Source organism: Trichosurus vulpecula, chromosome 5 (assembly GCF_011100635.1).
Source record: "Trichosurus vulpecula isolate mTriVul1 chromosome 5, mTriVul1.pri, whole genome shotgun sequence".
In the NCBI taxonomy this organism is placed as follows: Eukaryota; Metazoa; Chordata; class Mammalia; order Diprotodontia; family Phalangeridae; genus Trichosurus; species Trichosurus vulpecula.
Window position 1 is genome coordinate 46250989 of NC_050577.1, and position 16100 is coordinate 46267088.

General features: G+C 40.5%; 1 protein-coding gene across 2 annotated transcripts in view; it reads right to left on the reverse strand.

Annotated features, from left to right (window-relative positions):
- Positions 1-278: 278 nt before the first annotated feature.
- The window catches only part of LOC118851980 (myosin VIIA and Rab interacting protein), a 93345-nt gene continuing 77523 nt past the window's right edge, over positions 279-16100 (reverse strand). For both annotated transcript variants that reach the window (XM_036761591.1, XM_036761590.1), the window contains exons 9-14: positions 13640-13834; positions 8297-8458; positions 6889-6993; positions 6722-6782; positions 6433-6551; positions 279-2049 (exon numbers count right to left, since the gene is read on the reverse strand). In XM_036761591.1, the coding sequence (XP_036617486.1) occupies positions 2017-2049; positions 6433-6551; positions 6722-6782; positions 6889-6993; positions 8297-8458; positions 13640-13834 (675 nt within the window). In that variant the 3' untranslated portion in view covers positions 279-2016. The remainder of the gene's footprint in view (positions 2050-6432; positions 6552-6721; positions 6783-6888; positions 6994-8296; positions 8459-13639; positions 13835-16100) is intronic.

Sequence of the window (16100 nt, forward strand, 5' to 3'; positions counted from 1 at the left end):
TTGATAGAACATATGCTTTTGTGATTTTCTGAATGATAAAATTAAATCTTCACACAGATTTGGCACAAGGAAACCTTTGTAAAAATTCAAATGCCATAGAGCAGTTTTTTTTGTTTTTTGTTTTTTTGCAATGCTTACACAGGACACATTTTTGTCAAAGAAGACAGAATATTTTAACACTAACACAACAGTAGCTTCTTCTCATGCCTCTTCATGGAATACATTCTATTCTGAACTCCAAACTTTTTTGTATTGTGGGCTTTTTTCTTCTCCATTTTGTTTTAAATTATACCAGTGGAACAAAAGCTAAAGATTTACTCTATTCAAATGAGTCTTTTAGGTTGGATAACACATATACAGTAGTAGTAAATATTATAATTAGATGAATATGCAAACCACCATCAGGGTCAGCTCATGACTCATACTGGCAGCCATCAAGATTGGGGAACGGGTGTAACAGACAAACCAATCATCTAGAGGTTAAAAATGGTGCAAGGGAGATTTTCTTTAGTCATCCCAATTAATTCAACCCTTCTAATTAGATTCTCCTTTAATAACATGAATAAACATGACCCACTTTATTGAATGAAATTTTTAGGTTTGTTTGTTTTTGTGAACAGAATGCAAGCTGACATATATTTCGTATGTGTTCCTGCTGTTCACACATGCCCAGAGTAACTTAAGAGTTTATTGATGTTACACTTATAATTTGGAGTCACGCTGCTTATGGTAATTTTTTAAAAAGGTATTTAGCATTTCCTTTGAAACAATTTGATACTTTGAGTCCTAAAAATTATTTTCCAACTGGCTTTCAGTAAGTAATTTTGAGTTCAATTTATCTTTTGTATTCTATTAGAACCTACCCAATAGATTTTTTTACCTAGCAGAAAGAGCCCTGGACTTGGGAATGAAAAGACTAGATTGGAGTCTTACTTCTGCCTTGGTGACTTTATCTGCATAATGGAGATACTAGTATCTTTACTGCTTACCATCCACAGAGAGGGAAAGCACTTTGGAAGCTGTATTGTATATTGTAAATGTGTGAGCTAACCGTAGTACTAAGCTGCACACCCTTGATTTTGGATAATGCTCAGAAGGTGAATTATGGGCTGTTTTTTCCCAACATTTTTCTCTCCTTTGGTGTTGGGAAAGTCTAAGTCCTAAGGAGGTCCATGGGCACCTAATTTAATGAATGAATCCCCAATTGTTGCTGAAAGTGTCAAGGTACCAGTGACTTGCCTAGAATTCATGATAGTCCCTGGGATGGAGATAAAGAGCAAATGCATGTCTTTGTTTAGGTGTGCCATATTCATTTCACTAGGGACCATCCTGGTGGAATATGACATCATGATTTGTGACTGTAAACTAACAAAAATAATTGTAAGAGCCATGAGCCAGAAGCCTGGCAGACGGAAAGGAGACTGACAGATGCCTCTGCTCACTGGTAGCTTTTTTTTCTTTTTGTTTTTAAGAATGAAAATTGCACCCCTACTACTCCCAACATCAGTGAAACTAGCATTCACTACCAGGTCCATTTTCCTTAGCATGCATAAGTCAGGGAGGTCTTTGTGAGCACTAAGGGGCCAGTAGGATGGCTGTTTTCTCTTTTACCAGATAGAATTTTGATAGACATCTGGTGGAATCAGGGCTACCAAAAAAAAGCCACATATATTATCTTAAAAGACGACATTCTTTAGCACAATTGATTGACAGGAGAAAAAAAGTGCCATTTGTAAAACAAAGAGCTTTGCTTTGGAAACTCAGTGTCTTAGTATCTTTCCTGGAGTCTCGAAGGAACATAAGGCAATGTTCCCACTAGCAGACCAGAATGCTGAAGCCTTGGACAACTTTCTCAGTGAGGTATCCAAGACGAAAAGAAAGCCCTGCTCCCAGAGGAAGCGATGCTCCTCTGGGGCCTATTTTCTATGGGACATACTGTATACAATGGCTGTTCAAGAAAGGCACTGGTGTATACAGCTGGAGGCAGTGTGTGATTGGCAGTAGAGTTGTGTACCACTAAAACATTATGGCGGATCCTAGAGTTGGTTCCTAAGAGAGAGAGAAAATGACACATTAGCAAAATATTGAACAGATGATTGGCCACTTAGCAAAAGTAAAAATGTCTAAGAAGCTAGTGATCATCCATCTAACAACTCCAGGCTATTTCTACATTAGAGCTCTCTTAGTGACCAAATAGATAGAAGGTCTGCTGGTTGGCATGCGGTATGAAGACTCCTTCCATTGTTATAGCTTGGTATAATAGATAAGTCCTAGTGTTGCCCCAGGAGCTGGAATAGGCCTCAGGGTCATCTAGGCCAACCCCATCATTTTACAAAGAAAGAAACCAAGGCCACTGGAAGTTGTGACTTGTCCAAGGTCACACAGGTATTAGGTATTAATTAGTAAGATTTGAACCCATTTCCTCTGACTCCAGAGCCATTGATCTTTCCACAGTACAATGCTGGGTCACACAGCTAGTAAGTGTCAGAATTTGGATTTGAACCCAGATCTTCTTGACTTCCAGTCTGGCATTCTATTCACTGTGCTATGATGCCCTTGCTTCCTTCACAAGTCTTTCTTATCAGGAGCAACAATTATTTGGCTAAAGTCCAAAGACAATGCTGATGTTTACACAATCTACTAAGTCTCCTAGATAGTGCTGCACCTTCTCCAGAATTTTCCCAAATGATATATTGTGCCTTATTTTGCCACTCTAAAAGTATATGGTTATTTTAGACAGAAGGGTGTTGATTAATGGTTGTAGAAGAAGAAGATATGAAAGAATGAATGGATAAGGACTGAAAAATCAACTAAAAATTCTCCAGCAGAAAAAGCCACTCTTCCTGAATCCCATCTCTGATGGTTACTAGTGGTATGACCTTAGGCAAGTTAATTTTTCTAGGTCTCAATTTTACCTTCTGTAAAATGAGGCAGTTAGAATAGGTCACTCTATTAATCAACATACATTTATTAGGTAGCAGTTATGTGCCAAACACTGTGCTAGGTGCTGAGTATATAAAGATAAAAAATGAAATAATCCCTGGCTTCAGGGAGCTTGATAATGTGGACACATAGAGGTATATTCAAGCTACATAGTGGCCTCTGGGATCCTAGCTCCAGCCCTCTGATCCTATATCTTAGAAACTATAAAACCTAAGAAAGCTATGTAGGGGCTGAATGGGGCAGTGGAAAGCCTGGGGTTGAAGTTTTCAATCTGTTAGTCACTTAGCAACCTTGGGCAAGTCTTGGCCTCTCTCTATGCCTACTTGGTAAAAGGACATGTGACTAGCTTGACTTTTCTATGGTGTCCACCAGCTCTAATCTTTATGCTCCTGCTCTGGCCCCTTCCTGGGGAGACTTTACACAACTGGCACTCAAAAGAGTTTAGGGGAAGTTACAAATTTACACATCTGCTGAGGGGGTGATGATGACTTATAAGGGATAAGCCAACCTACTTGGTTTTTGAACCTCCTGTTTTATTCTTGGACTTTATAAGAAGCTTTCACAGACAAGCAATCATGGTGCTCTGAACAGCTGTTTTGCAATGGTCTGCAGGACAAAATGGCAGCTTTTAAACTGTTCACAGATGATTTAAGCAGGGTGTGGGACACAGATTGGAAAGTCTGAGGACCATAGGTGTAGGAGTTGTTCCGAGAAAGGGTTTTACATGCACTGTCCCTTTTTCTTCCTGGGTTGGGCAAGGGCATGCCTCCAAAGTCTTGCACACAGTAGATACTTAATAAATGTTTGCTTATTTGAATTTAATATCCCCAGCAAAAAGCTTCACAGATTGTGGGAAACCCTACTCAATATGAACTTTGCTTTTAGAAGCATTATATAATCTGTGTCCATAGTCATGACAAACCTATGTAATGGCCTTCCCCTCTGTCCCTGGATTATGCTTCCTCCTTACCTCTGACTTCTAGAGTCCCTGGCTTTCTTTAAGACTCAGCTCAAATCTCACCTTCTGCAAAAGGTCTATCCCAACCCCACCTCTGCTGTTAATGCTTCCTTTTTTAAAAGTTAATTTATTTATTTTTAGTTTTCAACATTCACTTCCATAAGTTTTAAATTTTCTCCTCCTTCCTCTCCTCCCCCCTTCCCATGATGGCATGCAATCTGATATAGGCTCTATATATACATTCCTATTAAACATATTTTCACATTAGTCATGTTGTATGGAAGAATCAGAACAAATGGGAGGAAGCATGAGAAAGAAAAAAAAATCAAACAAAACAAAAAAAGAAAACAGTCTGCTTCAATCTGCATTCAGACTCCATAGTTCTTTCTTTGGATGTGGATGGCATTTTCCATCATGGGTCTTTTGGAATTGTTGTAGATCCTTGCATTGCTGTGTTAATGCTTCCTTAATGAGATTCCATTGACTATATATCTATATCTATCTATAGTGGATGTAGATATAATCTATATAATATCTACATATATGGTATAGATATATAGTAAATATATAGAGTATGTAGATATATAAATGTATAGTAAATACATGTAGTATATAAAAATGTAGTACAAATAGATATATAATAAAGGGAATCTTGTCAAAGAGGCATTAACAGCAGAGGGAAATTGGGAAAGTCCTCTTATAGAAGGTGAGATTTGAGCTAAGTCTTGAAAAAGGCCAGGGCTGCTGGTGAGGTAGAAGTAAGCATCTCTCTCTCTCTCTCTCTCTCTCTCTCTCTCTCTGTATCTATGTATCCATCTATGTATCTATCTATCATCTATCTATCCATAGATACTGTATGTACCTATATATATTACATATGTCTATATATATAAATATACACACACATGTGTATATGCATGTATTTTGTATATACCTAGCTTTTTAGTGTGTTGTAGCCCCATTAGAATGTGAGTCCCTTAGAACAGAGACCTTGTTTTTGCTTTCCTTAGGATCTTCGGCACTTAGCATAGTGCCTGGCACATAGCAATAATGGGAAATAAACTGGGAATTGGTAATAAATGGGGAATAAATTGGAAATAATGGGAAATAAATTAAGCTCAAGCTATTCATTTTAGTCAAGGGTTGGCAGATAAAAAATATAACAGTAACATACTAGCACACAGATTGTTGTCAACTCCTTGGAGATGATAACCTCGCCATCAATGGTTTGCTTTTTTTTAAAGTAAGAAAATAGAAATTATCTTCTTATGTAGGAGGCAGGCACTGAAAAACCTCTAAATATTTTACACCTGAACAGGGAGATTTGGATGGGAAAATATTCCTGATTATAAAGCTCTGTGGCTCTATGAGGGACAGCTTAAAGGACTAGGCAGCCTCTGTATTTGGCTCCTGCTTTTCCAATTTTCTGTAATGCTCATAAAGCCTCTCCCTGGTTTCAATCTTAGCCATTCTTAGAGGCCTAGGGCAAATCCTTCCCCTTCATTTTCCCTGACCAGCCAGCTCAAATGAGATCTCTTCTCTCTGGACTCCCATAGTACTTGTTTGGAATTTAGTATATACTGCCTGGTGTTAATTATTTTTTCATGCAGGTAAGCCTTATTTCTCCAACTAGACTCTAAGCTGTTGGGGAGCAGGTGCTCTGGGTCATATTTCCTTATTTAAGATGTGACCTTCAAGCACAGAAGTGTTGAAGATGTAGCAAGCTCTGCTATTAAAGAGCTCGCAGTCTTTTTGGCAGCTAAGACACATACCCTAGAACACATGGCATTAGAATGTAAGCTCCCGGAGGAATGTCCTGTTTTGGCCTTTTTTTGTATTTCCAGTGGTTAACACAATGATTGGCACATAGTAAGCACTGTGTGTGTGTGTGTGTGTGTGTGTGTGTGCATTTATTAAGTGCTTACTATGTGCCTGGAACTATGCTAAAGTGCTGGAGATATTAAGAAAGGCAAAAATACGGTTCCTGCCCTAAAGTAACTTGTATTTTAATTGGGGCTACAGCATACCAATAACTAGGTATGTACAAGAAACATACACCTGCACCTACTGTACAAGGTGGGATCTGAGGTGAGTCTTGGAGGAAGCCAGGGATGCTAAGAGTAAGAGGTGAGGAGGAAGTATGTTCCAGGGATGGGGGACAGCCAGTTCAAAGGTTCAGATATGGGAGGTGGAGTGTCATGTAGGAGGAACACCAAGTGGGCCAGGGGAGCTGAGTTGGAGTGTGTGTAGAGGATTGTGAAGTGTTAGAGTTTCTTTTACACTTTCCAGGGTAAGGAAAAGTAGGAAGGATCCAGGTGGTGAAGGAATTTGAATTCCAAACAGAGGATGCTTGCTAATTGATCGAAAGAAAGGTAACTAACAATACAAGAGGGTATATTTGTCATTCTGTGAATTAGACACTGAGGTTCCATATAAAGAGGGGCCATGGTTCCCAACATTCAGGTTGAGAAGCGCTCTGGCCTGGAATTAACATCCATTGGGAAAGTGACAAGGAGGAGGGAGAAATTTACCATCAAGTCCTTGGCAGTACTTTTTCTTTCTTTAGTCCTTTGTGTCATAGACCCCTGGAGTATGAAATTCCGGTTAAATGTTTTGACAGAAGTAAGTGAAGCAGCCTCTGTTTTCTCATCTGAAAAGTAAGTGAGGGACAAGGTTTACTGAGAAGCCTTGGCTGAAAGGTTCTCCAAGGGAGAATTATTCAGAAGTGAGCTCTCCACTATTTCTCATTTCCAATCTCCCCTTCCTGTTTGAATCATGCAATTTAGACAGTTAATTTTCAATGATGTCTTTAAAACATACTTTTCACTGGTGGGGCTGGGAGTTTTCTCCTCTGCTGTCTTGATGTGTCAATGGTCTGTACCTATGAACAAGAATCAACATATTTATTTTTTACAAAGCCAAAAAACTTCCCCCGCCTCCTGGAATTCTCCAGGTCCTGAATATGTTGACAAAGAAAGTAAAAGCACCTGGTTCATTTGCTTCTGATCCCGTTTCCTTGTCAGACGGACACACGGAGCCACATTCAGCCCCGCCAATGTCAGGGCTGCAATCCTACTCTCAATATCTGAAATCTTAAAGCATAGAAAAATGGAGGCAGGCAAAAAGAAGAGAATATGACCATTAAAAGTCTTCTAAATACATAAATCCATGACTAATTAACCATGTTATATTCAATAGGTTTACATTCCCAGAGTGTAAAGATCAACATAATCTTCCCCTAAAGGAACACTAGAAGTAAGAAAAAAATAAGAAATAATATATAATAAATTATATAAATATATAATAAAATAAGAAAAAAAACTTGGAATAGATTATTTTATTCTTCCAAAAGTTTCATGTATTAAATGTGAACATTACACCAAAAAGGTATAAATTTTCCCCCACCTTTTACAGATCAATACGCTCTTGGCAATTCTATTTGATGGCATATCATGGAATACAATAATTTCCAAATAGCTAAGTCTCGAAGTCTTCCAGGTCTCCAAATTACTGGAGACCTAAAGCACAATGATCAGACACCTACTGAGCCTAAGCTGGCAATAAGATATCACCAATGATGACTTCTTTGTGAGAAATGAAACACACACATACAGAGAGAAACACACATACACACAAATATATCTAGGAAATATATTATCAGAAATGGAGGTCGCTACAGCAAGAGATAACATATGGATAGACAGACTACACAGAATATTAAATTACTCCCAGAGAGGCCTCTAGCATGCTGTTAGAACCTCTAAGAAGGCATCGGGACAATTTTTATGCCCCAAAATTACTGCATATAATACATATTTTTGATATGTGCATGACTTTGTCCTCTACTAAAGTCTTATTCTGATGTCTCATTGAAATACAAAGGTAACTAAGGGTCTTCCATGGCTATGTTACTGGAGCACAAGTAGCTATCACACATTTTTACTTTAATTTAAATGGATTCCTTGAATTCCTTTCTGAGGATGTTTTTAAAGAGAAGGAAAGACATAAGTTGAGGGCCCTGTTTGCCAGGGAAAGGGGATATGGTTGCGGAAAAGCTATGTTAGGTGAGCAAGACAACCAGCTGGTTTGCAGTTTTGCTGAGAGCCTGGAATACAGAAAAGGGATACTTATTACTGAGATGATGATAGGAAGGGTGGCAGAATTAGGGAGAGAAGAAGCACATGGCATAGTACAGACCTAGCTCTGTCACTTACCACTCCCGTGACTTCGGGCAAATCAATCTCTCTCTGCCTGGGCCTCAGTTTCCACATCTGTAAAGTGGGTGGAGCGGTTTAGACTAGATTACTTCTAAGATCCCTTGTAGCTCTGACACCTCCTGATTTCACGGGCTCAGGACTATTACCAGCTGGCGATGAGTAGAAGAGACATTCTCACCTGCAGCTCTGCGTGGTGCACCTGGGCTGCTGCTGTGGCCACTTGGTCCTCCAGCTCAGCAAGCTCTGACTCCCCTGTGGTGCTGCTGATTCTCCGGGCAGCATCCTCCAGTTCATTCAGCTGGCCCTCTAACCCGTAGACGGTGCCTGCGGTCAGGTACACCTACAAACAAAAGAGACGAATGACAGCCATGGGAACTCTGAGTTAGAATGTGAGCTCTAGGAGGGCAGGCACCTAGCACGTACTAGGCATTAATAAATATTTGTTAATCGATTGGTTAGTACAGATTTCTGGACAAGTTGGGTAACATTTCATTGGAAAAATTGCTTTGGCATCTGAGTGGAGAATGGATGGGATTGAAGAGAGACTCAGGTGAAAGAAACCAATGAGAAGGTATTATATACAATAGTCCAGGTGCGATGGCCTGCAGCAGGGGAGCAGCTGGAGAGTGGAGCAGTGGAGAGAAGGGGAAATGGGAGAGATGTGGTGAAGGTAGAAACAGCATTCAGCAATGGATTGGATATGCGGGCTGAGATCGAATGGGGAATTGAGTTGGACACTGAAGTTCTGAGCCTGAAGGCTGAGAGGATGGTGGTGCCCTCAGTAATAAGAGTTTTGAAGAGGGGAAAGTTGGGAATGGAGGCAAGGGTATTGAGACCCAGGGGGATTGTGTGTGTGTGTGTGTGTGTGTGACTCAAGGTCACACATAGACAGGACTGAGTCCCTTATGACACCAGAACCATCATTCTTTCCATGTGCTAATACCAAGTGGCAGCTCCAAGAAAACTGCCTTATTAACATAGTACTTTCTTAATAATAATATTATATATTACACATGCATTGCTATTGCACAGATTGGAGAATAGAACCTTTGATGTTTCTTTTGACTTTGGGATTCTATGCTCTCATGTGATTCCCTACATGAGATGAGCTGCTGTTTTTTGTTGTTCAGTTGCATCCAACTCTTCGTGACCCCATTTGGGGTTTTCTTGGCAAAGACACTGGAGTGGTTTGCCATTTCCTTCTCCGGCTCATTTTATAGATGAGGAAACTGAGGCAGTGAGGGAAAGTGACTTGCCTAAGGTCACACAGCTAGTAGGTGTCTGAGGCTGGATTTGAACTCAGATCTTCCTGATTTCAGGCCAGTGCTCTATCCACTGCACCACCCAGCTACCTTTATCCTCATTTACATACCTGAAGAAACTGAGGAGGGGAAGCTAAGTGATTAGCCTAACACCGCAGGACTGGTGATGGGTGGACTAAAACTCAGGTCTCTTGACTTAGGCATGGTTGAAAGATGGCAGAATTTGAAATTTGGAGTCTAGGGACCTGACTGGAATCCTGACTTTGCTTCCTTACACCTTGCCTGTCTTTGGGCAGGTCGCCTGAACTCTCTGGGACTGTTTTCCTTTTCTGTGAGGAGAGAGTGTTCTGTCTAAGGTCCCTTCTAGAACAAAATCTATGACTGTAATACCAGTCTCAGGAGCATTCTTCCCACCATCCTTATTGACTCGACTTTTCTTAGGTAGCACGGGATATAGGCACCCACTGATTATTTTGAAAGACTTTACTTGCATTTCTCTTGTGAGTTTCTGATCCTATCCAAATGTCTCATCATTGTCAGTCTGCTTTTTGGGTATGCACAGAGAGAAGACAGTAGTATATTCTCATGCCTTTATCTCTTGTGGGTACTCCAAAGGCAACATTCTTTTCTTTTCCACCACACTGCCATGATAACAGAAATTATGCCCATTACCAGGCTTGGACTAGAAGCCTTCCAATCTGGAATTCCCAATTGAGATCACATTCTAGTGACTAATCATTTTTGAGGACCCAGGGTTCCTTCCCTTCCACATCACAATTAGACACCAAAGCAGGACTTTGGTGGAGGGTATCTGGGAGATGAGCTGGAGAAGGAAATGGCAAACCACTCCAGTATCTCACTAAGAAAACCCCAAATTGGGTCACGCAGAGTTGGACATGACTGAAGTGATTCAACAACAAATTTGATGGGATACTTTATAAAGTATTCATCTTCCTACACTGGGTATTTTCACTGGCTGACTCCCATGCTTAGAACACTCTCCTTATCTCCAAGTCTCAGCTAAAGTAGTACTTCCTACAGGAAACCCTTCCCAATCTCTGTTTAATTCTAGTGTCTTCCCTCTGAGTTTATCTTTTATGTAGCTTATTTGTACACAGTTGTTTGTTTGTGTCTCCCTCATTAGATTCTGAGATCCACAAGAGCTGTCTTTTGCCCTCTTTGTATCCCCAGTGCTTACCACTGACTAGCACATAGTAGGTCTTTAATAAATAATTGTTGCCTTCACTTTGCAGAATGAGATAAAAGAGTTAAATGAGAGGTCTTTAAGGAAAGCAAAACAGAAACAAAGACTTAATCCAATCATCCTCCTCAGTCTCTCAAGTGAGAGTCTAGAAATTTTTTTTTCTTTTAACTAAGGCCAGTCTTGTCTCTCAATGCATTTTTTGGATTCCCTCCTAGACAAGACAAAAAGATGCTTACTGGCTTGACAAATTCAACAGATTTTTCAAAAGTGGTGGGGGGATGTTTCACCACTACTCCTAATTCTTCCTGACTCATAAAACAATCTTGAATAGGCTCCCAGGAATATGGAGGGTTTAATTTTAAAAGTGAAATGAGGAAAGGAAGGGCTGGGGACCAATATTTCCCTATAGAAGGAGATGCCTGAGAGACAGCTGAAAACTCCTTGACAGGAAAACCTGTGTTTTCAAAAGCCTCCGTCTTATAGCATCTTCTCCCCAAGAATACAAAATCATTGCTTTTATCTCCTTAGAGCTGATGAGATTACTGGTGTCACTTACATTCTGAGTCAGTGGTAGACGTCTTCAGAATGGGAAGGCTTAATAAACATGAGAATAGAAAAAGGGACTGAGTATGACATGTAATGGACTCATCTGAAATATACTGGTCTATCTGACAGGGAAATATTCCTATTGAATGCCTTGCATAGGAGCTCAAAGTGGAGAATGAGGAGAAATGTCTATTGGAAGTTAAATTTTAACCATTTCAGGCAACAGGGTGTAGTAATGAGATTATAAAGTGCTTTGCAAACCTTAAAGCTCTAGCTAAATGTTAGTTATTATTGCTATTATTACTAAGTGTATATATAATAAATATAACATTTCATATTAATAATATTGATGATAGATATTATTCAAGATTCAAGCCTAAGTGCATATAAGTATAATATTTCAATACTTCAAGAATATGAAATTTTGTGGATAGGGACAGAACCTCTAGGGAAAGAGTTAGCTTCTTTTTTTTCAATATCACAGCCCTTCCCCTGGCCCCACCCCCATTCTGGTGAAGAATATAGTCCCCTTCGATGAATACTGCTTTTTAAAGGCATGAAATAAAATACAAAAGATTCCAAAGAAAACAAGTTACACTGAAACACAGTCATCAAAATATCAAAAGAAAAAAATAATGACAGATCCCAGATTAAGAGTCCTTGCTAGGGTTTAGTGGGTGGTCTTTGAGAGGGCCTGTGAGGGAGAAATTTATCAGCCCACAGTCAGCCTAGCGATGAGCCTCAGCATTTAGACAGGAGCTTTGCTTCACAGATTGAGTGGGGGACAACGTTAAGATCATTTAGTCTAAACCTCTCACTTTAAAGATAAAGTAACTTAGGGTCAGAGGCCATGAGTAACTTGGCCAAGATTATACATGTAGTAAGAAGCAGAATCAAGATTTGAACCCATGTGCTCTGGCCCCCAGACTGGCGTTCTTCTACTCTCCCACACTCCTCGGATAACAAAAGGCAGCTCATCACCAGCACTAGGCTCAAAGCTCCTCCACTCTGGATGGCTTACGCTCTGGCAGCATAGATTCTGAGAACCCTGGATCCCCTCCCCACCAAAATGAGGCACCAGAGAAAGACACTGGTGGAGCCTATTTGATAGCTACTATATAAAATACATTCCTTTCCTGACTTGCTTCATCTCAAACCTATTTGATCTGGATTTTAATTCCAATAGCACATAAATTCCTTGAGGGTAGGAAATGGTTCACTTGTGTCTTTCTATCTCTATCTCAGGGCCTGGCGCAGAGAAGGGGCTTAATAAATGCTTCTTGATCTATCAGCTGTAGGGCACGGTCATGACAACAATAAAAGTTGCTGTTCAGTGTTTCAGTCACGTCTGACTCTCCATGACCCCATTGGGGGTTTTCTTGGCAAAGATACTGGAGTGGTTTGCCATTCGCTTCTCCAGTTCATTTCACAGATGAGGAAACTGAGGCAAACAGGGTGAAGTGACTTGCCTGGGGTCATACAGCTAGGAAGTGTGTGAGGCCAGATTTTAACTCAGGTGAGGTGATGTATATAAGGTACTATTGCCCAGGACTATAGAAATCGCAGGCCCATAGGATTTAGGACTGGGAAGGATTTCACAGGTCATCTTGCCCAACCCTTAGGAAACTCAAGCTCAGTTACTCAAGTTACTAAGGATTGCAAAGTACTTTCTATGCATTGGTCTGCTTGAGCCTCACAACTACCCCATAAGTGAAGTACTACACTAAACTGAGACCTAGGAAGGATAAGTGACTTGCCCAAGGTCTCACAGCTAGTGTGAGATGGAGCTCATACCCAGGTTACCCTGATTCCAGCCCAATGCACTATCCACTACCCTGCTTCCATAGGGGAAGGAAGCCTGATTGATTGGAGTCATGGATACAAGTACAGCCCTTCTCCTTACACTGTGCTAGCCAGGTCTCCCTATCTGCCTTAATTGTCTCCAATAGGATTTTTAGGATGCAATAGGATTTAAAATCCAATAGGATTTTACCACCTTGTGGGGGATTGTGGGGCAGTGAGGGATGAGAGGAGCATTCTTGGAGTCTGGAGAATTAATACAGCCCCTTGGACCTGTGTGTGCTTCATAGACTATCACCCATCCAGGGCTGGAAGCCATCATGGAGGTAAAATACTCCAATGCTTTCATTTGATGGGTGAGGAAAGGAGATCTTCAGAGGGAAACTGAGTCTCCCATGGTTCCACAGGTAGTAAGTGAGAGAGGCAGTGTTTTAAACCAGGTCCTCCAACATTCCCCAACACTCATTCCATTGAATCAGACCTCATCATTTCTGGGCTTAAGTCAACAATCCACGTCAACAAACATTTTTTAATTGTCCCCTTTGACAGCAAAGGACACACAGCAATGACAATTGTTTACTATGTGGCAGGCACTGTGCTAAGCTCTGTGACATCAATCAGTCATAGGGTAGGTGTCCATTCACAGGCTGAATCGTGTAACCATCGCTGATCTAACCCGAGCAGGGCTCCCCCAGCCACACACACTTACGTTTTCTTCCAGTGAAGTGAGCTGCTCGTCAAGTCTCACATGGTCTGTCCCCAGAGGAAATGACCCTTTCTCTCTCTCAGGAGGATCTGCTGGGAAATCCCAGGGACCATTCGATTCTGCTATCAACTCTTCTGTGGCGTTGATGACTTTCAGGACTTCCGTAGAGATATTGCAGAGGGACACAGCTGAGTACTTCTATTTGGCCCACGCGCAGGAAGAAAGAGAAGATGAGAACATCACATTAGTCACAACATGAACTTTCAGTATTGTTTGGGAGGAAATAGAAATGTAACCATATTATTTTAAAAGACAGATTCTGGGTCAGGCATGTAAGCAAGCAGTGAATTAAAAATGCCAGAATATTTTTGAAAGAAATGAAAAGCAAAATTTAAAAATTATTGTTTTAGAAGACAGTTAACATAAAGGGATTTGAGTGAGGTCTGGTGTGAATCAGACTGTATTCTTTGTCCTGTAAAACAACCATGTCATTTGGTCAAACCAATCAGTCAGTCAACCAAAAAACTTTTATTTAATTACTGACCACATACCAGGCAATGTGTTAGGTGGTAGAGATGCAAATCAATCATCAAGGACCAGGCACCAGGGATATCAAGATAAAAATGGGACATTCCTTGACCTCAAGGAGTTTACATGCTGTATTTTATATTGCCTAATATTTCACTGGACACATTCTGTGAGGGGAGGCAGGCTGAGAAGGGGAGCTCAAATTGATTTCACAAATCCTCATTGAGTGTATGTGATAGCTGTTCCTTTTTTGTCCTTGCCACCAGCATTTATTATATGGATTTATTTTATTTACTTGGAAATATTTCCATTCAGAATTTCTAATTCCACAGTTGTCTAGAGACTGTCCTTAATTAGATTCCAAATGAACATGCTTGTCTGAGGAGCACATATTTATTTGTTCATTCATACATTATTTATTTGTCTATAGTTCAACACAGAACTCACAAGAAAGATTTTTGGGAGAAAGCTCCCATCTTACAACCAGAGAAGCCAAAAGTACAGAAGGGATCAAGTAATTTGAAATGGCTATGTTGACTTCCATGCTTTAGTGCAGTTTGTTAAACAATAATTTATAGTAACATGTATAGCTACCCTCGGGACTCTCCCCTTCTGGCTCTAGAAATTGTGGTAAAAACGTTGTCTCAAATCCACAGAGGGGAGAAGAATCTTCCTGTTGTTTGCTCCTGTATGTCTAGCGTAGTGGGGCTTTGCATCTGGCTATCTCAGGAGATTTATTCAGATGCCAGAGCAGCTGTGTATTATTGGCTGTAGACAGACTTCTCCATCTGCTAGAAACCAGTGTCTAGAACAGTAGACTCCAAGTACCTTAGGGGTGATGGGAGTGACATGGCCGAATACTGTAATGGTGCAGGCTTCCTTTGACTCGGCTCTACCCTAGCCCTTCTTCCCCCATTCTCATGCCCAGCTGTTCACTCAGGATAATGCCTACTGATCATGTGTAGGACTAATGTATAATAATTCTCCACTCCTGGCTAAATCGGAGAAAGTTGCCATTCTTGAGATCTCTATGAATTTATGACTCCTTGCTTGAACCTAGTAAGGAGAGTTACAGGGGAAAAATTAGACTCAGCAGGAAACAAAGTCATGTTTTTGATTTGTGAACCATAATGAGGTTGACTTAGAGCACTTCACTTTTGCTTTCAGAAAAACTGTATCAAAAATATAGGTGAGAAAAATGCATTTGTATTTTTTTTTAAAAAGAAACATGCATTGATAAAAGATGGATCCTGAGTAGGTCCCAAAAAGGTACATGAGAAAAATGGAGGTGGTGGGAGAAAGATGGGAACAGCACACAAACAAATCCAGAGCATAAAGCCTCCAATGTGTCCAATAAGAAAAGAAACAAGCCACAGGAGGAGACCCACAGAGAATCCCTGCAGACTCTAATAACGATTCACATTTAGATAGCATTTTAAGGTTTGTGAAGCATTTTGCAAGATTCATGGTTATTGCAGATAAGGAAATTGAGGCCCCCAAACCAAAGCTTAAGTGACTTGCTCAGAGTCACACAATTAGCAAACAGCTGAGACAAGAACTAGATGTAGGTCTTCTTGATCCCAAGGCTGGCACTTTTGTTCACTAAACCACATTGACTGTAATGTGTAATCTAAGTATAGATTTTGTTGTTGTTCACTCATTTCAGTGGTGTCCGACTCTTCATGACTCCATTTGGAGTTTTCTTGGCAAAGATGCTGAAGTGGTTTGACATTTCCTTCTCCAGCTCATTTTACAGGTGAGGAAACTGAGGCCAACTGAGGCTAGTAAGTGTCTTTGGCCAGATTTGAACTCAAGTCTTCCTGACTCCTGGGCTGGCACTCCATCCACTATGCCACCTGGCTGGCCCAAGTGCCAATTAAGATAAAACGCATTTCTAACATCAAAGGAATGCATAGAAAATAAGTAATCAAATCAA